This window comes from Haemaphysalis longicornis, unplaced genomic scaffold (genome assembly GCF_048455015.1).
Source record: "Haemaphysalis longicornis isolate Haplotype H1 unplaced genomic scaffold, Haemaphysalis longicornis Haplotype H1 scaffold_6, whole genome shotgun sequence".
NCBI classification, from domain to species: Eukaryota; Metazoa; Arthropoda; class Arachnida; order Ixodida; family Ixodidae; genus Haemaphysalis; species Haemaphysalis longicornis.
Window position 1 is genome coordinate 102,967,487 of NW_027526407.1, and position 24,448 is coordinate 102,991,934.

General features: G+C 45.7%; 1 protein-coding gene across 1 annotated transcript in view; it reads right to left on the reverse strand.

Moving 5' to 3' along the window:
* LOC144141830 (metalloproteinase-like) overlaps nucleotides 1-24,448 on the reverse strand; it is a 105,416-nt gene that overhangs the window by 70,016 nt on the left and 10,952 nt on the right. Inside the window, exons 2-6 of the mRNA XM_077673317.1 lie at nucleotides 19,992-20,173; nucleotides 17,962-18,054; nucleotides 3,681-3,807; nucleotides 3,518-3,574; nucleotides 3,267-3,385 (exon numbers count right to left, since the gene is read on the reverse strand). Of these exons, the coding sequence (XP_077529443.1) occupies nucleotides 3,267-3,385; nucleotides 3,518-3,574; nucleotides 3,681-3,807; nucleotides 17,962-18,054; nucleotides 19,992-20,173 (578 nt within the window). The remainder of the gene's footprint in view (nucleotides 1-3,266; nucleotides 3,386-3,517; nucleotides 3,575-3,680; nucleotides 3,808-17,961; nucleotides 18,055-19,991; nucleotides 20,174-24,448) is intronic.

Here is a 24,448-nt window from a genome sequence, read left to right on the forward strand (position 1 = left end):
GCGCTTGACGCTGAGGTATAAGTTCTAATTTCACATGCCACAACGTCCTGGTTTTGTTGTACAGTGTTTGAAACCTTACATGTACAATTTTATGGCTGAAATGGCTGCAAAACGTTTTTTGAGTCTCTACATCGTGGCACAGAAGGACTGTACAACTTCCTAATTACCCAACCATTCAACCTCGAATATCACATGAGTAGGTTGAAGTCATTTTATGTAACATATGACAAAACCGTTCCGTTTAATATGACATTACGTATGCCACGTAAATTTGAGTGTGACGCTATTCAATTTTGTTTTGGTCGCCAACTAAATCGACCGACCTGGAGGCAGAAACGACAGAGGAGATAGATTGCGCGGAGAGGGCTATGAACGCAATTTATGTTGCCTATAAATCAAGTAGCAGCGAGGAGCGCCAGCTGCTGCTCCATTGACGGGCCCTGTCACTCCCCACAATTGCTTCTTGGTGTTAAAGAATCCAGTTTGCAGGCCGTGTTGGTAGCAAAAGTGGAATGCAGGTTGATGACGGCGACTAAAAAATGCTGATATTGCTGAACAACAAAAACAGGAGCAGACACAGAATGTCAGTGCTACCACGAGAACACGTCCCTACGGAAACCATGTGAGTGCTATGCACGGTTGGGCCGCTGTACGATAGAGAAACCCGGATCAAGGCATGTGCTCGGGTCACGGCTGCATCTTCCCAAGAGATAGAAGTAGATATTTCGTATATTTCTCAAAATTGATTAGTAGATTTTGAAATATCTTTGGGTTATGAACAGCGAATTAAAACAGAACTAAGCTTTCGCGATAAGCCATTTGGAAAATGAATGAAACAAATCTTTATTAAAACAACAGGTATTTGGGAAATTAATGAACCGCCAGTAGGGGGGGGGGCAGACACAATAACATCACTCAGAAAACACTTGCACAATATTTGTTGCCTCTAAAGCAAGAGCATGCATGGAAGAAAATACCTTTAGTACACAAAATGTCGAATACTCGTAAATAAAATGCGCCCTGTGGGAGCTCTGTCAGAGCTAAAACCGGAAATCTCAATCTCCAAGGGCACTCTCCTGCTTTTTACTTAAAACATCATACCCTCCTTATCAATGAGTCTGTCGTGAGTTTCGAGGTAGCACTAGCCCCTTGATCATAACTTCATCTTGCTGTGCGCTTGCCATACATTTCCAGTGAAAATTCATGATGGTTTAGATTGGGCAGAACGCTCATTTAAAGAATTTTTTGTGAGGGGTAATACGTAGAGGTTTTAACAAGATCTGACTCCTTGCTATCTTGCTGTTATTTTAGGTGATCGCTTTTCTGCATCAGTGGCACTGTGTTACAATCCCCTAGCAAAGTATACGGGGTTTAAGTTCAGGTTGGCACTGAGAATGGTATACCTGATAAAACGTTTCGTACTTATGTTGCCAACAAATTATTTCCGCCAATTACAAGAGCTGCTATGACGCTCGTTAATTCGTTAGTCACAAACTTATATTATGGTGGGTACACGCAGAGCTTGGAGCAAATGAGACACACTGAGGCGGGAGAAAAACGTTTAAAGTAGTTTAATGGGGTACCTCAGTGGTGCCGACTTCCTCACCAGGTTGGGCGGAATCGTTCAGGTTGCAGGAGTGGTCGAACGTCGACGGGACGCCGACGGGCCAACTGGGTCTCAGGGCCAGGAGATGGAGGCAGTGCGGGGCCGGTGGCTCGAAAGGCCTGCGCGGTGAATCCGAGGGCAGAAACTGGAGGCAGTACCCGACCAGTAGTTCGGCGGGCTCCAGCTGTAGGCCGCGGTCAGGAAGGGGAGGCCGTGCAGGACCGGTAGCTTGGCGCGCTCGAAGTGTACTGCAGGTCCGGAAACCCTGGCAGCGTGCGAGCTCCTGGGAGCGACGCGCTTCCGGATTGCTCCTACAGCTGCGTCCGAATAACAAGACGGTCGCCCCAAGTCCAACCCCGATCCTCTCCGTCCGCTCCTCTTTATCTCGTGCTCCTCCTACGTCCAAGCTTAGGCGGTGAGATGGGCGAGAAGGGCGGGCTACAAGCGGCGGTGGACGACGCGGCTGTCCGCGCACCCGCCAAGGAGGCGTCAAGCGAACGGAAGCTTGACTTCACCGGCGCAAAAAGGAAACATGTTTCCTTTGCGATGCTGCCGCGTGTTCCCTGGGAAAACTTCCTGCGGGCAACATTTTTCCATCGGGCTCGGAGAAGTCGGGACACACGCACGACGGTCACACTGCGATTGCACGACACCGTATCGAAAAGTTTTGGTTCTAGGTCGATGACATGGGCATGTTCCATTAAATACCGCTTGCACTCCTCCCCCTTTCAAATATTCTCCTCTCCTAGAAACAGCGTCCTACAAACTGAGGTTTCACACAACACTATATTAAACATCCAGGATATTTGGAAAGCAGATGAAAATGTTTCCGCCATCTTTAGAAGCATAACTGGGCACCTTTCGAAATTCGCAAACATGGCGGTTGTTGGAATTTGACAGTAATGTGCTTGGCAGCAGAGGTCTGCGTGAGAAATGGTCAGGGACATGGTGCTAACATGCTGCATTTAGTTTTGTTGCCTGCCAGATATCTCGTCACTTTAGCGAAATGTCCTTCACTATACGCCTACAATTCTGCAGCAGAGCACGCATTTAACAGGCTGAACTGATGTCTAATGCTTCAATAAAGGAATATAAAAAACAAAAGGTCGCTGATTTTATACATATATTACGTAAATACGTTTGAATAATTATTTCGCATACAAATCTATGTATATACTTTTCGTATTCAATCTATCTTGGTTCCGTATTGCCTCCTTGAATGACAGCAGAATCACGTTAGTCTTCGGCGAAGTCACTGAGAATAGAAATACACTAAAATTGTATAGTGAATCATATATCTTATGTTGTGAAAATAGAAGGGGAAGAGAAAGGGGGCTGAGTGTATTGGATGAATTTTGACCCCGAAGTAGCAACGAAGGTACTTTTGATATCTTTATTCCTCTCAGAAATAAAAGAAAATAAATGCGATGCGAACTTAATCCCTGTGTTCTTGACAATGTGCGGCAGAACGTACCCATTAATATCCATATGATATAAAGTTGAAATGAAACATCACTCCCCACGATGAACTGGGTTATACAATGTGAAGTGGAAACTTTTATGTTGCCGCTGTACAAAAAATAAAGTACCTTTCTTGTAGAGTGAACAAAAAGATGACGATGAAATTTAATAAAATTAACAATATAAAAACATTACTTACGCAGTTCATCTCAATCATTAAATATCTGATCATATCCTTCACAACTCTAAATTCACGACGGAATTTTGAATCTACCACAAGTCGAATTTCGCAATGGACTCTCTTTGCTTGGTACCGATCTGAAGGAAATAGTGAGAAGACGTATGAGTTTTACAATTCCCAAAAAACACCTGAAGTAATTCAGAACAAAAAGACCGTTTTATGTGCAAAACAAGTGTTGCGCTATTGCAAAATATAGTTGTCAACATTACCATTGAGCGTAAGCTTCCGCTCTGTAACTGTGGTGTTCCTTTCTTCGATTGGCACACCTGAGGAAATAAATTTTTTTAACATATTATGAGAGGTGCTATACATTAGGCACGTCAAGGTAATCTGCATCTGTTACGCCAATGTTATTATAAGTTTTTAGCTTACCAAAAACGGTTTGATGTTTTGGATCATCGTTGCTGATAAGTTCTAAGGCATGTGGTAGGTGACCATCTTCAGTGCGCTCCATGTGTTCCAAAGGCCGAATCTTTAAATTTGGTCCAACTACACCTTCCTTGTGGTAAAAAGTAGTACAAGCAGAATGTTAGAAGAAAATATTATGCCTTTTGTTAAAGCATTTCAAAAAGTCATGAACAGGCCTAACAGAAAAATATGCTCCCCAATTAGAAATGCTTATTTCGTTCAAACTACAACCACTGATCATAAAAAACTGTCGTAGCCGATTGGTTTTAACGTCACAACTACTCATCGAATGCCGCAGCCAATAAGGCTGCGTAGAATGATGTAATGAGTCATTTTTGCGTCGAAAGCGGGTATGTTGCAGCATAAGCCATAAAAGAAGGCCTCCGTGTTCGAGATCTCGGCATGCGCTACAGATATCTAGGAGCTATAAACCTTTTTCAGTTATTTGCTGTTTTATATGTACACGTGAATGCTTGCTTACGTGTTTTTTTCGATGTGCGAACGTTCATTTGTGCGTGTGCGCAAATATACCGGATTAGGGTTAGCATACAGCAGTGTGCTTTAGAGAGTTTTGGTTTTCGGATGGAATTAGTATGCATATGCAACTACAACGGTCCCTTCTTGCATGTTCATGACTGCAGTAACACACAATCTGCGTGACTCTCATTCCTCCGGTCTAGTAAGCTCTGAGGTCATGAAAAGCCACGCATTCAACGTCTCTTAGATTTAGCACGCGAAAGACTCGGCGCCAGCACATGGGTTCCGATTGTGTTCAGGTAGTTGGGAAGGCTGATGAGTTCATCACAGTCTAGTGGCTGATACTTGAGGTGAATTAGTGCTGGCCCGCTTAAAACTATAAGGACGGGAAGGCACTCATGACGGGATTGCGCAACAATCTCAAATTACACAATGGGGAATTTTATTCCAACCAGTTCACCATATTTAACTGATGACAGCGGCTCCGGTAGACAAGAGGAGCACAAGCGGACGCACACCAAAACTTAGCGTGGAGTGGGCGGTAGCCGAAATGGCAGCCGCGTATGCAGCCGCCCTCTCCAGTACCGAGGACGTCTTTGTAAATGTCGATGCGTTCCCTAGTTGGGCGCGCATCATTTCGTTCCGCGTAATTTCATGGCCTAAATGCGCTATTCTGCAACAAACCCCATTGCTATTTGTCCGAAATGGTAAACGAAATGGGTGCCGCTATTAAGAGCAAATATAAATTGCGGTGGTGAAGTGTAACTCTCCGAGAATGTGATGGCACAATCTTGGTTTGCCCTTCAGCTTATGTCGTGTCGAATTTTATATTCAGATCTGCGTCCGCGCCCGTCTCCACTTGACAGGCTGCTGGACAGCACAAGCCATTCATTGCGGTCGCGGGCCATCCGTAGGAGCCTCCTGCTTATTTAATTTTGACCTTGCTGTTTACGTTGGCAAGCGTACGCATAACCATTTGACCAACCCCATGGACAAAACTGTCCTAAGTTTGTCCTCTGGCTACTCACCGCAAAGAGCATTGTGCTCGTTTTCCATCAGCACCTTCACCCCTCGAGTTGGCTCGCTTTAATCGTGCAGCCGCGGTAAACCCGCGTTTGTCACTGGTATTCCTTTCCTCCCTCGCGCTGCGTCTATCTGGGTTGCCTTGTTGAGTCGTGCTCCGCACTGCGGTTTCTTTTGTTGTTTCTGGTTTGATTCAATGGAAATGAGAACGTCGTCTACTGGGGATATTATTGAGCTCTGCAGGGAGCTCACCTCCATAGAACTTAGCGGGGGAGGGGAAGTAGATGGGAGCATTTCCTCTTCATGGCCAGCGTTACTGGCGCGCGGTCACCTCCGAAAGTTTAGCACCTTATTTAGCCACCTTATCTAATACCGCCATTTTTTGTGTCCCTCAAAGCGGGTTCTTGAAATATGGAGACCTATGTCGTGTGCCATACTAACAGGGGCGATCGTGTTAACCATAGGTGTTGTCACGATAGGACAAAAGTTGCTGTTTCTCCTTTTGTACCACATACCCAGTTTGGGAACTGGCCAGATATTGGCAGCTCTGAAGGGCAGTTTTGACAGCGTCAGAATACTAACTGGAAAACGTGCAGTTGGTAGAATAACATCGGCCATGCGTCGTGACTCGGGAAGGGGAACGCACGCAAGTAGAACAGGCGTATAGTAGCCGCGAGAAAGTCCGGTTGTAGGGAAGGTGAGGTGGATGCCAGTCTGCGTGTTACGTAACTCACGACAAAAGAAAAAAAAAAGCGAATATAAAATCAAAGCAGGTGTCGCAGTAATTGGCACCAGAAAAGAAAGGAAAACACGCGCGGAAATGCAGAATTTACGCTATACGAGCACAAAAAGGTTCTGCTCAACTTTTATCTTTATTGCACACAACCTAACCCCAGTAGTAATTCTGTATCTCCGCCATTCACTGGTTTTTGGGTTTATTTTATGCACAAATTATAAAAAAAGAGTTTATTGGACATATTGTGGCACGATATATTTTGCCGCACAATGAGTCATTTATGCCATCTCACAAGAAGAAATGACGACGACAACAGGATATGCCTTGTGTGTTTATTCTATGCGGACGATGTCAGAACAGTTTGTGTGACGCGTTTGTGGCATGATAGATTTTCTCGCACAGTTAGCCATTTACGCTATCGCATAGACTAAAATGACGGCGAAATAAGGACATGAGTGGGGTTCCACACCAAAGCTGAGTGATTGTATGACTCGAAACAACATTAATCGGGACTGAGAACAAACGAGAGGAAAGACGCAAACAGGGTGGTTTAAGATGCTAAGCACGACCCTTCCGAATTATAACCAGTAAAGTTTCGTCGACAACATGTTTATCCTGAAGATATACAGAGGCTGCTGAATAAATAAGGGAGATGGCTTTATATACGCATGTTTTGACTGCGAGTGATTCATCGCACTTTCTGGGAGACAATTTGCCAAGGCTTTATAACAGGGCTGTGCAAATATAAAATTTTTCAAATACGAACCGAATACGATAATCTTGCTTCAAATATCAAATCGAATATCGAATAAATAAGGAAGAATGTGGCTTTCGAAATCAACTTTTTGATATTTTGATGAATTTTGATGAGAATTGCCACAGCAACCGTAAGTGCTTCTGTGTTAACACCATAAATATTTCGAAGTAATATTTTGAAAACTTTTTATTCACAATATTTTCTTTCTGTCAACCTTGCACCGAGCTTAAGCGGCCTATAAAACACGATAGAAAAATTGTTCAATGTGCTTTGCATTTCCAAATGAATGAACGAGGTCATGACAGTCTTACGTTGCGCAAGAAAGCGATATGGCTCGACCGCATCGCGGCACTTGTATACCGCAACATGTCATACTCTGTTTATCCCTGACATAGCCCGCCAGGTCGCTACTAAGAATAACTCTAAAGTGACCGACAATTATTACTACCACTGGCGTTCAATCGTACCAGGTTGTGCAGCCAGCGATGCTCCAACACGCAGCGGTTACGCCGTGCGCATCGAAACTTTTGACGCATAGGCTGCTTTTTTCCCAAGGCTAGTAAGCCTACTGTCAAGCTTAGCAATACCTAAGCGTGCAAGCAAATAACATAAGACGAAACGTTCAATGTGAGAACCGCTATTACAAGTGCGCACACCGCGTTTCATCCTCCAGGGTAAGGTCACGTGCACCACGAAGCGTTCGATGACCTCCGCCTTTCGAGTCACGCAACTTCCCGTAATACGGCTTGTTATCTTAGGAATTGCCATCGCTATAATGCCGTGTTGAATACCATAGAAGATACACTGATGGAACAGAAACTTGAACGAGCGAGGCAGGGCAAATGAACCGAGAAACGCGCCCTATACAGTTCAGGAGGCCGCCATTGTGCATTGCCGCCGCGACGCCCAGAAAGGAGGGCCGGTTCAACGCCCGCTGACCGGAAGGCCAACCGCGCTTTAGCATCTAATTCTGGCTTTGTTTGTGCGCATTTATTTTTCTGCCATTCGTGCGTTTGTGAATGAACGAACATAAAAGACATGGTAAGCACCGAAAAGAGGCTCGCTCGGCCCGTCCAAAGGTACGAATACGGCCACGCCCGGTGGCACCGTTGCGGAGATAGGGAGCTCCAAAAAATCTGTTTTTTGGGCCATTTCTGCTGACATTTTGTCACCGCAGCTGACAAAAGTATTCTTTATACCACTTTGCAACGGTTTTCGGTGGACAAACTTTGGAAACGCACAGAATAGAAAACATAGAAACCGAATATGTGGCTTTAAAGAAAACGATGTTGGGTTTCTTTTTCGTAGTTAAAAGACATGCCCCCCCCCCACCCCTTAAAGTAATCAATCTAAATATTCAATAATAGCCGATTATTCGAACCAGTTCGAATATTGCAAATGTTTCGAAAAGATAGTTTTCCAAGTGAATACGAATATGACATATTTATTATTCGAGTAGTATTCGAAATTTTGAAATATTCCCGCACTCCTACTTTACAACAGTTTATAACGCCATGGATATAAAACCCCAATGTTTATATACCCTTTAGCTTAGCCACATCGAGGTATTGCAAGCAAAATGCGGTAAACGCAGCCACCCGAATTTAAATAACCGTGGTTATCACCTTCTCATTCAGGCAAAACAGCGAAGATTAACTACATGCACTTAACCGTAGCAATTACCCGGTGTATTGAGCAGCGCCTTCAATATTTATGCGATCTAACAATAAAATAGTCACCGATGCGGGCGACTTGACCCCTCACCCTTTTAAAGGGACAATTTGCAACCTTCTAAAAGGATCTCTTTCTCGAACACCCACCCCAAATCTGAAAGTAATCGCATTAAGCTTAGACTCGAAATTCTCCACTTTCACATTATACCAATAAGATTGTGGACAAAATTGTTCGAAAATGCCGCACTTGAGTTTCACAAGACACCAAACTACAAGAAGCAGTCGACTCCATTGCGGAACATCTGGATGGGTCTGGACTTGTTTCCTCTCCAAGAAAATCAGAACTTCTAGTAGTACCACCACGTAGGGGTCGCATCACCGACAGACACAAGACACAATCAGGATACCTACACGGTCTTGTCAAGTTGTTGCCGAAGTTAGCAAGATCAGAGTATTCTTTATGATCATCGAACGGCACTGAAGAAACGGAGAGGCTACCGCAATCATCACAGCAAGACCGCGGGCGCAATGAGGCTCATTCGATAAGTCACCTCACGGAAAGCCTGCATGGAGGAGGACAGTCTGATAAGACTAGTCCACTCCTTTGTGATCAGTCACATCACGTATGTAGCGGCATACCACAAGTGGTTACATGACGAGCGTAATAACATCAACGCCATCTTTAGGAAGGCCTATAAGTCCGCGCTGAGCCTGTTTGAATCTATAAACACACCGGTCTTCAAGTTAGGAGTACATAATACGCTCGAGGAGATAACGTGAGCACAACGCACGGCCCAGCTCGAGCGTCTATATACAAAGAAAACTTGAAGAAAGATACAAGAGGACCTAGGATATGCACGCCACAGCGGTGATAACAACGAACTCACCATCCCGCATGAGATACGTCAACGAATCAGAGTAGATTTTCTATCAAAAAGCCCGCACCCAGACTTCAACAAGGGCAGGAAGGCGGCAAGGTCTAGAACCCGCGTCGACAAAGGATCAGCACGCTCGCTATGTTGATGCGGCGCAATATCCACAGGAAGCCTTCGCTGGCGTTGTCATAAAGCCTGTGACGTCGATAAGCGTCTAGTGCACCGATGCCGAACACGCACAGGAGGTGGCCATCGCCCTGGCCACTACCGACGCAGGATGCCAGCCGGTGATCAGTGACTCACGAACGGCAGTTTGGATCTACGCCAAGGGATGCATCTTCAAAGAAGCTTTGCAGGTGCTACGCAATGCACGTCTAGGAAGGGCAAATAGCTGTTCGAGTAAAGTGGATCCCGGTGCTTGCGGCAAAGGCGCAACGAGTAAGAATGCAAATCACAACAAGACTGTACACGCGAAGGAGCGAGCACTCACATACCGCGCCCCCACAACTGACCGTCCAACGTAGTTCGGTGCTAACGACCGAATGACAGACAATGGCGAAATCATCAAAGAATGCCGCCTGGCTTGTAGGGCCATCCCTCCTCCGGACACGGGTTTAAGAAGCGCGGAGGCACTGCTATTTAGGCAGTTTCAAACTGGGTCCCTACCCACCCCGGCTGCGTATTCCCAAACCATATCCCGTAGGGGCCCAGGCCGACCACACCCTCTTCAAACAGCGACGTCACAGCGTGACGTCACTTTCTCTTCGTGCGCGACTTCATGCGACGTGGATTTTTTTTCTCGTTTTGGACGGCGGCCAATGGTTTCGCTCCGTGCGCGAGGCTGGGGCTGCGGCGCTGGGGAGCTGACGCACATTTAGTAGAAGTTAAAGGCCCAACCACATGCAGCGTACTTTCGGGGTTTTCTCGCGTGGCGACGCGAGCTGACGCGCCAGCAACGCCGATGTCTACGCTCGCCAGATATCGGCGTCGAAAGCAGCGGAAAGCGGCGGAAGCAGCGGTTGGGTTTCACGTCGTTCTTGTGCTTTGAGGTCGTTCCTTAAATTTCAGCAGAAGAGAATCAAGTTCTTTTTAACTTGCGGTTATCGGCTGCCTTAAGATCAATTGCAAGCTATTTCTGTTCGAAAGCGCTCATTTATTTGTGGCTTGTTTGGTTTTCATCGGGCAGATCCGATATTTGCGATAGCTTTTTTTTAGTTAAATAATATAGCTCTGGCTACGTCGCTTGTAGTATTAGCACGACGGGGCTAGGCTGCAAGATTGGTGCGTGACGACCAAGCCTTATCAACGCCAGAATGCTAGCGGCGCATGCCATTCCATTCGTTGCTACCGTGGCTTGCGTAGGGGAGACCGAGGTTTTGCGATAGCTTTTCTTGGGTCAAATAAGGGGGCTGTGGTTACATCGCTTGTAGTAATAGCATAACTGCCCTCGGATCCAAGATGGGTGCGTAAGAAACAAGCGTTACCACTGCTCAAATTTGTCAAACACGGCCAAAGCAAGTCACTCGACCATATTCGTTGGCAGCCTCTGTAAGGGTACCAAATTCTTGACACCCGCGTTTCTCCTGCCGTGGTCCAGTGGTTGTGCCCTTGTGTGCTGGCGTTTTGTTTTGAAAGTCCATGGTTCGAATATTGCAAAACTTCGTTTTTTTGCAATGAGAGTTTTACCGGCTTTTCTTTTTTTTTCAAGGCAAACAAAGGGGCCCAGAGTGCATTGCCGTTTAACCTACAAGTGACGTTCGACGGTAACCTCAGCATCAAGGCAGCCCCGAAATTTGCTTTGCTCACACTTTGGATTCATGAAGCTACAGTCGGTACATAACATCAAGGTTAAATCAAGTAGCAAGTAAAGTTGTGCTAAGTGCGCCTTCGTTCATCATCCTATCTTATTTTGTTCAGATTTGACGGTAATGACTTGACATACATTTCGCAGGATGTCGACATTTGCCCGCAAATATTTTTTATAAGGCAAGTGTCTTGTTAAGTGGAGTTGAACAATAGACAATAACTGCTCATAAATGACTTCAACTAATGGCAAGTTTAATACAAACGTGTCCAGCAGCGCACCGACGCGGCGGCTAGCACGTGACTTTACTAGTACACTATAGCTTGACTTCGCCGGTCTCATGCCTTTGTAACACGGCCGTTTTAATCGCGATCGAGCTCGATCCCGCTCGAACTCAATTCTGCTTTCTCAAGCGCGATCGAGGCTTCCAAGCGCGATCGAACGAAAACGGCGATAATCTTGTACCAGCTCAGTAATGGCACAGATGGTGACAACTTCAACTAACGCCACAAATTGTGTCAAATAACGTGACCCAAATGAGCGTGCGTTATTATTTACTTAGTTACGTATACATACGGCCGCGCATAGTGACCAGACGCCGGCCGCAAGTACATTGTTAGCGCCATGTGGCATACACGAATGCAACCGGTGCAACTGCTCGATCGCGACTGAAACGTGCGGAGTAGCAGCGGCAGTGCGTGGAGCGCGTTCGAAAACTCGATCGCGATTCACTTCAATCGCGACTGAAAGTGCTCGAGTCTGTGCGTTGCCGCCGAACGACGCCGACGCTCGCGCGACGCGTGATTTCGCGTCCATGTAGTTAGGACTTTAACCTTCTCGTACCTATACGTTCCGGAAAGCACTCTCATTAAAGTAAAGACAAAAATTAGTTTTGATGTTTTGTGGTCGCGCTGCTTCGTGGCGGTCGATGGTTTCGCTCCGTGCGCGAGTATTACGTACGCGCTGGGAAGCTGAAGCCTTTGCATACCCGTTCTCGCTTCTCACTCTCCGCACTCTCTTGTGAGCCTGCAGACGCTCGTCTTCGATCCTGTTATTAGTTAATCTAGCACTGGGCGTGGAGCTCTAAGTGCGTGCGCAGGCGGACGCTTTTTCACGTACACGTGGTCATTGTTTACGTGCCTGGAAGCGAACACTCTCGATCATTACAGTGAAGACAAAAATGTTTTTTTTTTTATCTTGGGTGGTCTTTTGGATTCCGTACCGAAGAGCAGAACGTTTGCTCCCAATCGGCCGAAAGCACACGCGTACGTCGGTCGCTCATCTGCTGTTAAGATCAGCGAGCGTGTTGATCCGTTTTTATAATTGTGTCATTACCGTCAAATCTGAACAAAGTAAGATAGGATGATGAAAGAAGACGCACATAGCACAACTTTACTTGCTACTTGATTTAACCTAGATGTTATGTACCAACTGCAGCTTCATGGGTATTCAAAGTGTGAGCAACGCGAATTTCGGGGCGGCCTTGATACTGAGGGTACCGTCGAATGTCACTTGAAGGTTAAACGACAAGGCTCTCTGGCCGCCTTTATTTGCCTTGAAAAAAAAAAGACAAACCGGTGAAACCCTCATTGCAAAAAATCAGGTTTTGCCAAGATCCGAACCATGGACTTTCGAAACAAAACGCCAGCACACAAGCGCGCAACCACCACGCCAGAAGAAGACGCGGGTGACAAGAATTTGGTACCCTACAGAGGCTGCCAACGAATATTGTCGAGTGATTGGCTTTGGTCACGTTTGAGAAATTTGAGCCGTGGTAACGCTTGTTTCTTACACACCCATCTTAGATCCGAGGGCAGTTATGCTATTACTACAAGCGATGTAACCCCAGCCCCCTTATTTGAGTCAAGAAAAGCACCCGCCGCGGTGGCTCAGTGGCTAAGGCGTTGCACTACTGAGCACAAGGTCGCGGGTTTGATTCCCTGCCGCGGCGGCCGCTTTTCTGATGGAGGCGAAAAGCAAAAACGCCCGTGTGTACGAGCTTTCGGCGCACGTTAAAGGTCCCCGGGTGGTCAAAATTAATCCGTAGTACTCCACTGTGGTGCGCCTCATCGCCTGCGTTGCGTCGGCGCGTTAAACCCTACAATCAATCAGTCAAGAAAAGCTATCGCAAAACCTCGGTCTTCCCTACGCAATCCACGCTAGCAACGAATGGAATGGCATGCGCCGCTAGCATTCTGGCGTTGATAAGTCTTGGTCGTCACGCACCAATCTTGCAGCCAGGCCCCATCATGCTAATACTACAAGCTACGTAGCCAGAGCTCCCTTATTTAACTTAAAAAAAGGTATCGCAAATACCGGGTCTCCCCGAAGAAAATCAAACAAGCCCCCAATGAATGAGCGCTTTCGAAACGAAATAGCTTGCGATTTGTCTCAAGGCAGCCGGTACCCGCAAGTTAAAAAGACATTGATGCTCTTCTGCTTATAGGAATCACCTCAAAGGAAAAAAGGATGTGAAACCCGACCGCTGCTGCCAGCTTTCCGCTGCTCTCTGGCGCTGCGTCGACGCCGATATCTGCCGAGCGTAGACATCGGCGTTGCTTGCACGTCAGCTCTCGTCGCCACGCGAGAAAACCCCGAAAGTACGCTGCATGTGGTTGGGCCTTCAACTTCTACTAAATGTGCGGCAGCTCGCCAGCGCCGCATCCCCAGTCTCGCGCACGGAGCGAAACCATCGGCCGCCGCCCAAAACGAGAGAGAGAGTAAAAAAAAGAAAAATCCACGTCGCATGACGTCGCGCACGAAGAGAAAGTGACGTCACGCTGTGACGTCGCTGTTTGAAGGGGGTGTGGTCGGCCTGGGCCCCTACGGGATACAGTTTGGGAATACGCACCCCGGCTCTGATGCACCGAATGTATCCGGATGCGTACCCGACCAACACGTGCAAGCTCCGCTGTAGCAGGAGTGGCTGAAGACCAGGAGCACATCTAATGGAAATGTGTCACGAACCATGGGGAAGTGACGTCAAGAGCCATCCCGCCACGGCTTGCAGAAGCCACAAGGAGCTACACCTACGAACATCAGCACTGGGCCGTGCAGCAGATCCTGGGGGCGCTCGAAAGGCATGAGACTCGCGAGTCGCAACGGCGAGCTCATGTCTTAGATGAGTAGCTACCAGGAAAACGCCGAGGCCCACGCCGCGGCATGTAAAAACGTGGTTCTGTCGGCCTAAATAAAGTTTAGTCAATCCAAGTTAGTCCCGGAATATTCTAGCACCAAAAAAGCGGTCACCCCATTTTGTGTGGTGCCGAATGACAACGCCCAAAGGACTCCTCAGTACCAACGCATGACCGTATTCTTCAAATATGCCATTCCCGCACAAGTGATACCGACCACAGAGCTATTAGGCAATTTCTATGATACCTGATCCCTTACAACAATTGGGAACAAAGTCTATTCATAGTCAACCTGTACAGCCCACCACTGTGTCTCTTGCGGCAACATTAAAACACTGCCCTACGAATGTCGTTAAACTGGCCTATTTAACGTACGCCCGTCCTCAACTTGAGTTCGCTTAATATGTTTGGTCCTCTTATCAAAAATACTTCATCTCTATGATCGAAGCAATTCAAAACCGTGCCGCACGTTTAATCTCTCAGAAATATAGCCGTTATTTTAGTGCAACTCAAATAAAGATTGATAACTCTCTCAAACCCATGGAAACACGTCGCGCTGTTGCCATCGTTTGCTTACTTCACAAATATGTAAACTGCTCTTATCTATCCCCCCTTCCCCTAGAAGGTCCCGTGCGCATGTTTAATAGACTAAACAACCAGCGAAGTTTCAAACGCATTTAGGGCCACACCCAAGCATTTAACTTATCCGCACTGCCCACACCCGTAACAATATGGAACGATCTTCCTAACCCAGTAGTTTCAATCACTGACCATACATTATTCCGCAACCAAGTATACCGGCATTACTTAACATAAAAATGTAGCTCTGTATATCTGTACATATCTGTATATGTGCACTGACTTTGTACCTAGTGCTCATGTTTTTGGTACCATTTATTTGTTTGAGTACTTGTCGTATTCCACACCTTTGTAATAGACACCACCATTGTAACTACATTATGTTTTCCATGCCCTTCCTCTTTAAGTTATGTTATATTACCACATTGTAATGTTTTGTACTCTGTTTGCTTCTGTTATATTTTGTGTTTTTGCTCTTGTCGCCCCCTTACTCAATGTTCCTACGGGAACCTGTAAGGTAACGTGAATAAATAAATAAATAAACAAATAAGAGCTGCTGCCCTCCATCGCCTGACTCACTGGTGAGAATCTGGATAGTCCTCAGAGATTTTCCTGCACCTCACACGTTTGATGGTACACTATATTTCCAAGTAGGTGCGTCTCTCGTTGTCTTCAGAAAATTACAATTTTACCCTACAAAAACCCAATCGATTCAGCCGGAGCGGCCACAGCGTAACTCACGACACCAGACCTGATCACACCGACTTTGGCGTATCTGCCACACATAGGCATCATCGTTCCCCAGGCAGCTCTGCCCAACCTCAGGCGAAACCGACATCCGCATAGTACGAAACTGCGGAGGTACCGTAGCCTCCCGTGTGCACAGAAGCGACATGAACAGGGTACTCCCGATTGTTTTGCGACATGATCTCCTGCACAGCCCTCGCGCGTCCGAACTCTTCCTGGCGATCAACCTGGCACTAGGGCTAAAAGGTAAAGGCTTTCCACTCAATGGCAAAGCTCTCAGAAGTGCAGAGCAGTGATTCGCCATAATGGGCTGTACCGCCAATTATCCGGTCCATGCTACCACACAATGCAGTTCTAATTTATCGCCTTCGGAGTGCTCGCGCGTCCCCTGCCTAAAACTGCGGCAGTGGCAGTTGTGTTTGTTTTGTACTTTCTTTTCCTCCCGCACGTGGTGGCCTTGCACTGACACTTTTTTTCGCTTACTATTTTAACACCAACAAAACGAGAGTTCCTAACCAAATGAACGCGGGTCGTGCCGGTTAATTGCGCACTCGTTGCCTGAAATGTACTTAAAGTTTTCTCTGCGCTGAACAACGGGGAGATGTATGACAAGCGCCAGCAGTTTACGAGTTTTGGATGCCTATGACTATATAAAAAGCGGGGCTTTCGACGTCTCTAGGTTGCGCCGCAACGACAGCGGCTACGAAGGAACGCCGGCTCTACTCATGTGAAGCGAGCGAGCTAGACGACATGGCACGGCCCTAAAGTGCTCTGTACCTAAAATTATTTGGATCGTCAAATAGATTTGCAGCGTCGAGGGAACTACTGATACGGTGACGCCGCTCTGTAACTCGCCGGTGCACCGATGGTCGTAAGAAGTATAATTTCAACCGAGCTCTTGAAATTCCCACAATAACATGTGCAGCCACATGGAAAGAAAAAAAAGAGGTGGTGTCGCCACGCAGTGCACAACACCCACAAAAAAACAGGCCGGATAAGCGTTTTCGTAGGTATATTTTGAAATTTCGAAGGTATATTTTGAAATGAGTATAGTTTGAAGCTTAAAAGGTAAATACGTTTAAGATCAAATGTAGGCGCAAATAGCGTGCGCAAACTTTCATCTCGCCTTTCCAACGTACCTCATTACGAAACCTGGACACAAATGAACGCATGCCTTGGGGATGTCGGAACTAACCAATAAAAGAACAAGAAAGCAGGAAAGTAGCATCTCAAGTTGAGTTTAACGCAAAACAATGGAAAGAGCACCGCCTCATGAAAAAAAAAGAGACCAACCAGGGGAGAAACGCTTAACGTTGGTGGAACATGTGGGTGGACTTTTCATTTGACAGGAAGGCCGAAGCTAATGAGGGCCTGGTTGGGGTTGTGAGGGAAGGAGGATACAGAGTAGGACCCGTTTAAGTTCTTAGTGTCACTTCACAGTCTGTTAGTCAGTGTGACGGACTAGGCGTTTCCCTGGTGGGCAATTCGCGCCAGACCACTTTTAATTGCAAAGCCACTGAGCTCCGAGAGAAGCTCACCGCAGTCTCTGGTGTCTGATATTTCAGAGAAGGTAAGTAGGATACGACGGGATAGAAGCTGTGTTCTATGCTCCGTAAGTATACACATGAGCAAATAAGATTATATAAATCCGATATGACGACCGGATTTCAATAAGGCCAATTCTCCCGCCCTTCATTTCTGAATTTAATGGGGAGTATACGCATCGTCAGCACAAAACTTAATTACGAAAACTTCAGCCGTTCTTGGTTGCGTGCTAGCATTGAATTAATAACCTGTCGGGGAGGCAATTCGGTATTACTGTGGTCTTGTTTAAATTATCCACAATGAGGTCAAAAAATGAGCCACCCATTCAGCCTAATTGGTAGGAAAAGCGACCCCTAATCTGCAGCCGCCTGTTGGGTCCCCACTAGGAATTTGTGCTTTCTGCAGAACTCTGCTTTATGTTACAAAAAAGGTTACTTTGCTATAAGTCCATTGAAATTGCGTTTTTTATTAGTAATCCGTCTTCCGAATTTGTGACTGCATTAATGCTTTCCAAAAGAGCGAATAAGACCTTAAATGTTAATACTTATATTGGTAAAAACATTGTCAACAAGCAATTTTCTCCGCCGATTAAGCGAACGAGATACAACATAGTTCCTTGATTTCACATTTTCTCCTTTTCGAAGTTACTGAAAAATTAGTGGGGAGCTGTTCCTTCTAACAAATTACTGCTATCGCATTCGGTAGATTAATCTTGCAGTTTCTATACATACGCCAACTTTCGCAGAATACCATGATTTCGGTAGATATATTCTAAGAAACAGAAAAGGCGGTTGATCTTAGCCCTAATACAAGGGGAATTTTATTTCGCTGAATGATTGCGGAATGACATAGCACATAGAAATATTTGGGGCGATGAAAATAAAAACAAACATACCACTTTCGTAGCACCACCATCGTCAGTGACGAAAACACTGGCAAAATGTTTTTCGTCGTGATAAAGATCATCTTCCAAGGCATACACATCAAACTGCAAAGAAGCAATTTTGTTGCAGAATATAGAAGCCTGCGCTCCACAAAATAAATTAGCTGGACCAAATAAATGATTGCGCTTAGGTATTTTATGCAGTGACCAATTTTATCTTTTCAGTTTTACCGATCAATGCCCATAGCAATGTGTAAAAATCAAAAAGTTGGGCGAATAAATGGAAAAAGGTTTCTTGTTTCAGCAATGGTGACTTTTCGATTATCTGGCCAGTTAGCAGCCAATAGCAAAGTGCTGCTGTTTTTTTGTTACGCAAGTTTATAAAAAGCCTGAAAATATTGATTTCAAAGAAACGCTTAGCCTGAGAACTGTGTGGGGCGTATTGGAGCCGCTAACTACTGGAATGCAGCGCTTTTACCTTTGGATGATACTAATTTAGGCAAACTTTGCATGCATCGGTGGACATATTGTTTTGACAATCTTCCACAACGCGTTTTTTTGTTGGCAGCCCCAGCTTAACGTAAAAATTCAAAGCTGTTCAAAGCTAAAAATTCAAAACACACCCCCGCAATGCTTTCCCCTTATAGTGGCCGCAAGCGCTACATACGAAGTCATTTTCGTGAAGCGTCCTCACCCCTCAAAGTTCTATTGCATGCACATGCCCTCCCTGATGCGGTGGAACTTGACGTTATTACTGTTTGTGTATTTTATCTATTGGTATTCTGATGGCTGCTCAAAGACTTCATTTGGTCTTGCGGAATAGTTTAGTCATTCGGGTCTTTTCGACTAAGCGCCTAAATCGAAAAAGCTTCAGAATTTAAAATTTTTATTTCCAAAATGGCGGGGAAGCTTACTGAAATAGTGTGCTTCCGGTGAAAGTTATTGGGTTATGTTGCGAAAAAATTGCGATATTGCAGCAAACGTTTATTGTCGTTTAGTTCAGTTGCTAGCAACGAAACTCTTCGCTCTCCCGTGCTAGGTATAGCATTGACGCCGGACCTAAGAATTAGGTGGTGATAATAATAAATCCGCCATGCGTAAAAACTTCACACAGGTGCTACTTCGAGTAGCGTGGTTCAGAAGACATCTTGCATAATGACACCCCGCGCTTTGCGCCATTGCTCCTTCGCTCATTCTTGTTATTTACTCAGAATTGTGGCCATCGTTGGTTTCCGGTGTCCACACGTGATTTTTTTCGCAAAAGCGAGGTGTCTTTGGGGGCCTTACCACTGGCCTGTGTTGTGGCTACCTGTTTATAGCTGCTATAGCAACCATTCACTGGATGGCGGTCGTGCAAACTGGAGAAAAAGATTAGTCAGTTAAGGTGATACTTCCAGTTCACGTAACTTAAATGAGATGCCTCGTAATTTGGTTTTACAGTAGGTGACCCAGTTTATTTAAACACTAACGCAATCTGTTAAGCACGGTTGTGGTTACAGTAACCATGATCTGTGCCCTAGTCTCCTATACACCGTGACACTTGAGTAACAAACACAGAACGTCATTTCCTCAAAGAAACGAGGCTCAGGGCTTCGCATCCCCTTGAGAATTTTCTTTCCTAGTATAGTTCTTCGAACAAAGCCTTGCTTTATATTTTATGCCATTTTAAACTTTGCTAAGCATAGGCGCGTGCAAAAAATTTAATGATAGGATACAAACGGCTAAGGACGTGTTGTGTTATTGCAATATTACGCAAAGAAGGTCAAAGGCTGAGTTTCACAACTGGGCGTGGCCTGTGTTACAAGTGAAGTTGTCGTTCAAATAAAAACTATTTATATCCATTTCGCAGTATGTTTTTATATTGTGCGTTGAGTTTAACAGAACGTTTTACCTCCATTTTTTATCCCAATTAAATTCACGGTAGAACCACCCCACTCACTTGTCTGCTGCATCGCGGCAAAGCTCGAAGGCACAGGCAGTTATGAAAAGTATATTTGAAATGAAGCAAAAAGGGCTCGAACTATAAAGAGTTTGTTACATACGTAAGTATGTTGTGGAACATCTTCTCTGTCTTCGCGATATGTCCGCAAAAAGAATTCCTCATGCAATACGGAACTTCGTTTAAGATTAAGAGTGAGCTTATCGTTCACCCTTAATACTCTTGAGCCGAGATTTTCACGGTCCTCAAATATTTGTGGAAATACAAGTTCGGCTCCTTTGGGCACTAGAAAAGAGCAAATGTGCATTACAGAGAATTACGATGTGCGATTTCAAACAAGTATACTAAAGACGACACGGGTTACAAAAATATACGCCAAAATTCAGGTTCTTCGACCTACAACCGCATGTTTGCACATGACCGGCCGCCTCAATAAATAAGAAGTAAACGTATATTTTTATATTTTTTGAAATGCATTAGCAGAGAAAGGGTAAGCTTCTCTGAGTGTCCTTTTTTTAATATATCCTGCAGGTGCTGATTACCGCCATTTCAAGAATATTGGTCAAGTTTCCCATGTCGCGCTGACACCGAAAACATTCGTATGTAATGTTTAAATGTCGAAAACTCCAGCCTAGGGAAAGTTTTCATCGCACCAAACTAATACCCTGGACGTTTACAGCACCACCAGCCCAGCTGTGAAAGTTGACGCCAACAGCTAGATGGTTTTAACACATCTGATAAAAACGAATAATAAATTACATATTAGTAGGTATCTAGAAGTGCATTGTGTACGATTTAAGTTTCCAGTACGTTGTCTTCGGCAAATTGAAACTGAAAATTTGTTTAATGGGGAAATGCGGAATTTTGACGGCTGTAAATGCGTATATCCTTTTTCTGCATAATATACATCAGGAAGGTTGGTACCTGGGACAGTTAGCTCTTATCACGAATTGAACAGCTATATGATGAGACAAAGTGAAGTGTAACAAACACGGGGGCTCGCTAACCAGAGTTTAATTTGTGAAAAAACCACTATATATGCAGGAACGAAACAAACATTTTTATCAGTGCGCGCAGTGCGGAGGCCTGAAAACAAAAAAAGGTATAGAACCGCGAATATAATGTGAATGTTGCCTTCAGGTGAAACGTGAACTTTTCCTCTCTGGCCAATTGTGCTTTTTATTTATCCCGCAGTGCCAGGGACGGTGTGCTTATGAAGTACAATTTTCTGCTACGAATAAAGAACGCCCCGGAGACCTCACATGGGCGCTGACCACCGCATCTTTTTAAGAAAGTGCAGGCCTAAAAATTGGGCTCACACTTGCAACTCTTCACATGCCTGGCAACCATACTGGTTTTTACCTAGTTGACTTGTTTTGCAGCCGGTCGTTATTGCAGCGTCCCATCAAGATGTGATTTTTACAGGGCCATCGGATTTCTTAGACTGACTAAGGGCGTAGCGTTTGCAAAGGGTGTAGCGTTTACTTTTAGCGCAATGCTGGTTTACTTCCTCGTGGTTGACGGCGTTGCATATTCTATTCAGTTTGGTGGTCACTGAAAATTAACCTCCACACCTGCGCCGCCAACAATTTTTTAGGTGGCCGCATACCGGTCTAGCTACAGCATGACTGGAGGTTCTTGGAAGGCGTACCCCGAAAGTCGCTGAGTTTGTCGTCAATGCTCCGCAGCAGGTTATCCGGACACTCAGTAGATCGGAAGCTCTCGATTTGAGTCCCAACACTGGACTTTGTACCGGGTACCAACTTTGTACCGGGAGGAATTAAAGAGGAAGTTCTTTAAAGCGGAGGTGGCTATCGCCTTTTTCGCCATTTTCGAGTGGACGCACAAATACGGGAGAGAGAGACAAAAAATACGTTCTTTGGCTCTTTCGGGCCAGGTATTGCGGCTGGGGTTGGTGGGATGACAGAGAGCCGCCGTGACCGCCTGGGCCCTGCACCTTGTAACGAATGTACCTGACTCACCAAAGTCGCGCCGCTTCCGCTTCCAGAGCTGAGGTGAGAGAAGGGTTGGGAATGGTTCTGCGGGGAATTCACAAAGAGAATGTTGTGAGTGTGCACTGCCCCGCAGGCTGGACAGGTAGGGGCCGTAAAGAGGTGTGTGGAAAGTGTGTGGACATAGGATGCCTGCCACGTAACCTGCCTTCGAGGAAAGTGTTGGGTGCGGGACCGAGGCTGCCGGCGGAGGAGAAAGCAGGAGGGGAGGGCCATGTCCCTGTATTGCAAGAGGGAGGTTGGCTACCTGAAGGAGCATCTTGTGTACGCGAAATAAAAATGGCGACTCGGTCAGTAAGTTTCCGAGCACCGACGTGCAACCCTTCATTATCAAGTACGCCTGTGTGGACTGAGCCACACAAAAGGCTCACGTGTCGGATCGAGGATTTTCTAAGAGAATTCGCGAGATTGTGGGAAATATACTACCGCGAATAAAGTTGCTGATCGCCTGTCGAGCGTTACATAAGACTAATTCGGGGACGGGCAGTGGTCAAGCGCAAAACAATGGCTGCCTCCTTTCCCGTGGTTGTGTTGGTAGTTAGTGTGGCGAACGGTATGATGTTAGATGGCGTGTATTAACCAACAACATGACCACTTTGTGCCCGTTTGAGGGGTTAGGTTGCAACGACAGTGTACAGTGTGCTTGGCGATGATGGGTATATTTTGGTGTGAGTATTGGCTCGTGATAGTCGTCGCGTTCGTGGTAATTGGCGAGGAGTAGGGCGCATATCGAGGCTGCCACTCATGTGAGGGTCTCCTTCAAGCCCGTTGCAAACGTAAACGTCCAGCAAACATGTCTTCTTTATCCTGTCTTAGCGCATTTCCATTCGTGAGACATCACTTTACATTTCCCTAGCACACAAATGAAGACATGGACGAACATGCATTCTCTTTTGTAATCGCTATGTTACGAGATCTTTGTATACATATTTGTTGGTCCCAAACTTTTTTTGACCAGTACGCGTAGATTGAGTGTACAGAAGTCGAGATTCAGTTTTTTCCATACTGCGGTGGTCCAATACCTCAGTTTTGCTACAAGACCCACATTTAGGGCATTTCGGCTATCGTAACCTCGATACGAGGCAAATGCGCCGCTCCTATATAGGAAAAAATGACCGGTAATTAGGATTCCCGTGTTCAGGTTTCTGCTATATGTCATCCGGCTACAATAAATGCCAGCAATACCACGACCGAAATTTCAGGCTGGACTTAACTCCCGGGTTACTAATTATAAAAACAGAAGCCCTAGAGCGCAAATGGGTGTACTTGGTGATCAACAATGAGTTTTTGAAATTGCCTGGGCCATATCAGGACAAAAGCTACTTAGAATTGGATATTTTCTAACACCGGTGTCAGACATTCGTGAACTGTGAGAAAATGTGCTATGAACAGCTGATAGTACTTTCCCTTCATTGATTCCTTATTAGTGCGTTTCAATTTTATCGGCAATATTTGTGTGCCTTGTGCGTTAATTGCAGTGTGTAGTGAGCGACTACGGAGTGTTTTCTTTCTACAAACTTTTCCTTCTGTCCCGACGACTGGCCGATGGCTGTCGCGCAGTTTCAGATTTGTGCCAGGGAAGTGAGACTGGCCGTTTCAGTGACGTTTGTTGTCTTGACAGTTTGTTTGGACCGTCGCAATCGACGCATGCGAGCTTGCTACGATCATGAAGCCGCAAGCAGTTTTTTAAGAAGGCATTGAAGCAGCAATTATTATTCGAACAACATGGTTTACCATTGGTGTGTGAGACCTCAACGCAAATGTAGGTGACAGGCAAGTAGGAGAAACGTCAGTGGGAATACATCAGAATAGGTAGTGGCACCAATCTAGGAGATACAGGGGTAGAATTATGAGGGAACAAAGAACGGAGGGTAACGAGCACATCTTTCAGCAAACTAAAAGTACGAAATGGACATTCAAATGTTGCAACGTTTAACACAAAAACTGATTTCGTTTCTGAAGACACACATGTATTGTGCAGGACGTGGTGGGGCTATGCAAGAGTCGTACCAGCGATCGTAGGCTGGTCAGGTGAAAGGTAAGCCAGAATATCGAAAGGGAAAGATAGAAGCAGGAAAATAGAGAATCTATCGAAATCAAAGAAACCCAAGGCGGAGTCAGACCCAGCACGGACGAGTACAAAACAACAAAATGTGGGCAGTTTTAGCAGGTCAGAAAGAGGAGTTCTGGAGTGCCTAACAGTGGCAGTCATACAGCAATCAGCAGTTGTGGTCAAAGGGCATGTAGTAACGAAACTGGCAAACTACCCAAAATAGGGAGGGACGTAATGCCAAACGTAAGAAAATAAATGTGTGGGGTACAGTGAAAGATGCTGAATAAGTGGAGCTCTCAAAATTGGTTGACGGAAGTAAAGGAAGCTAAAATTGTGCGCAAGATATGGCAGTGATCAAGAAAACGCTGGAAGGGTAAGGAATGTTGGCTGCTGTTAAGGGGAAGCTACCTATCGACTGACAGACTGTACGCACTCAGAAACGGGTAGGGTAACATTGCGCACAGCATGGATGACGTAGTAAAACTATTGGAGCTA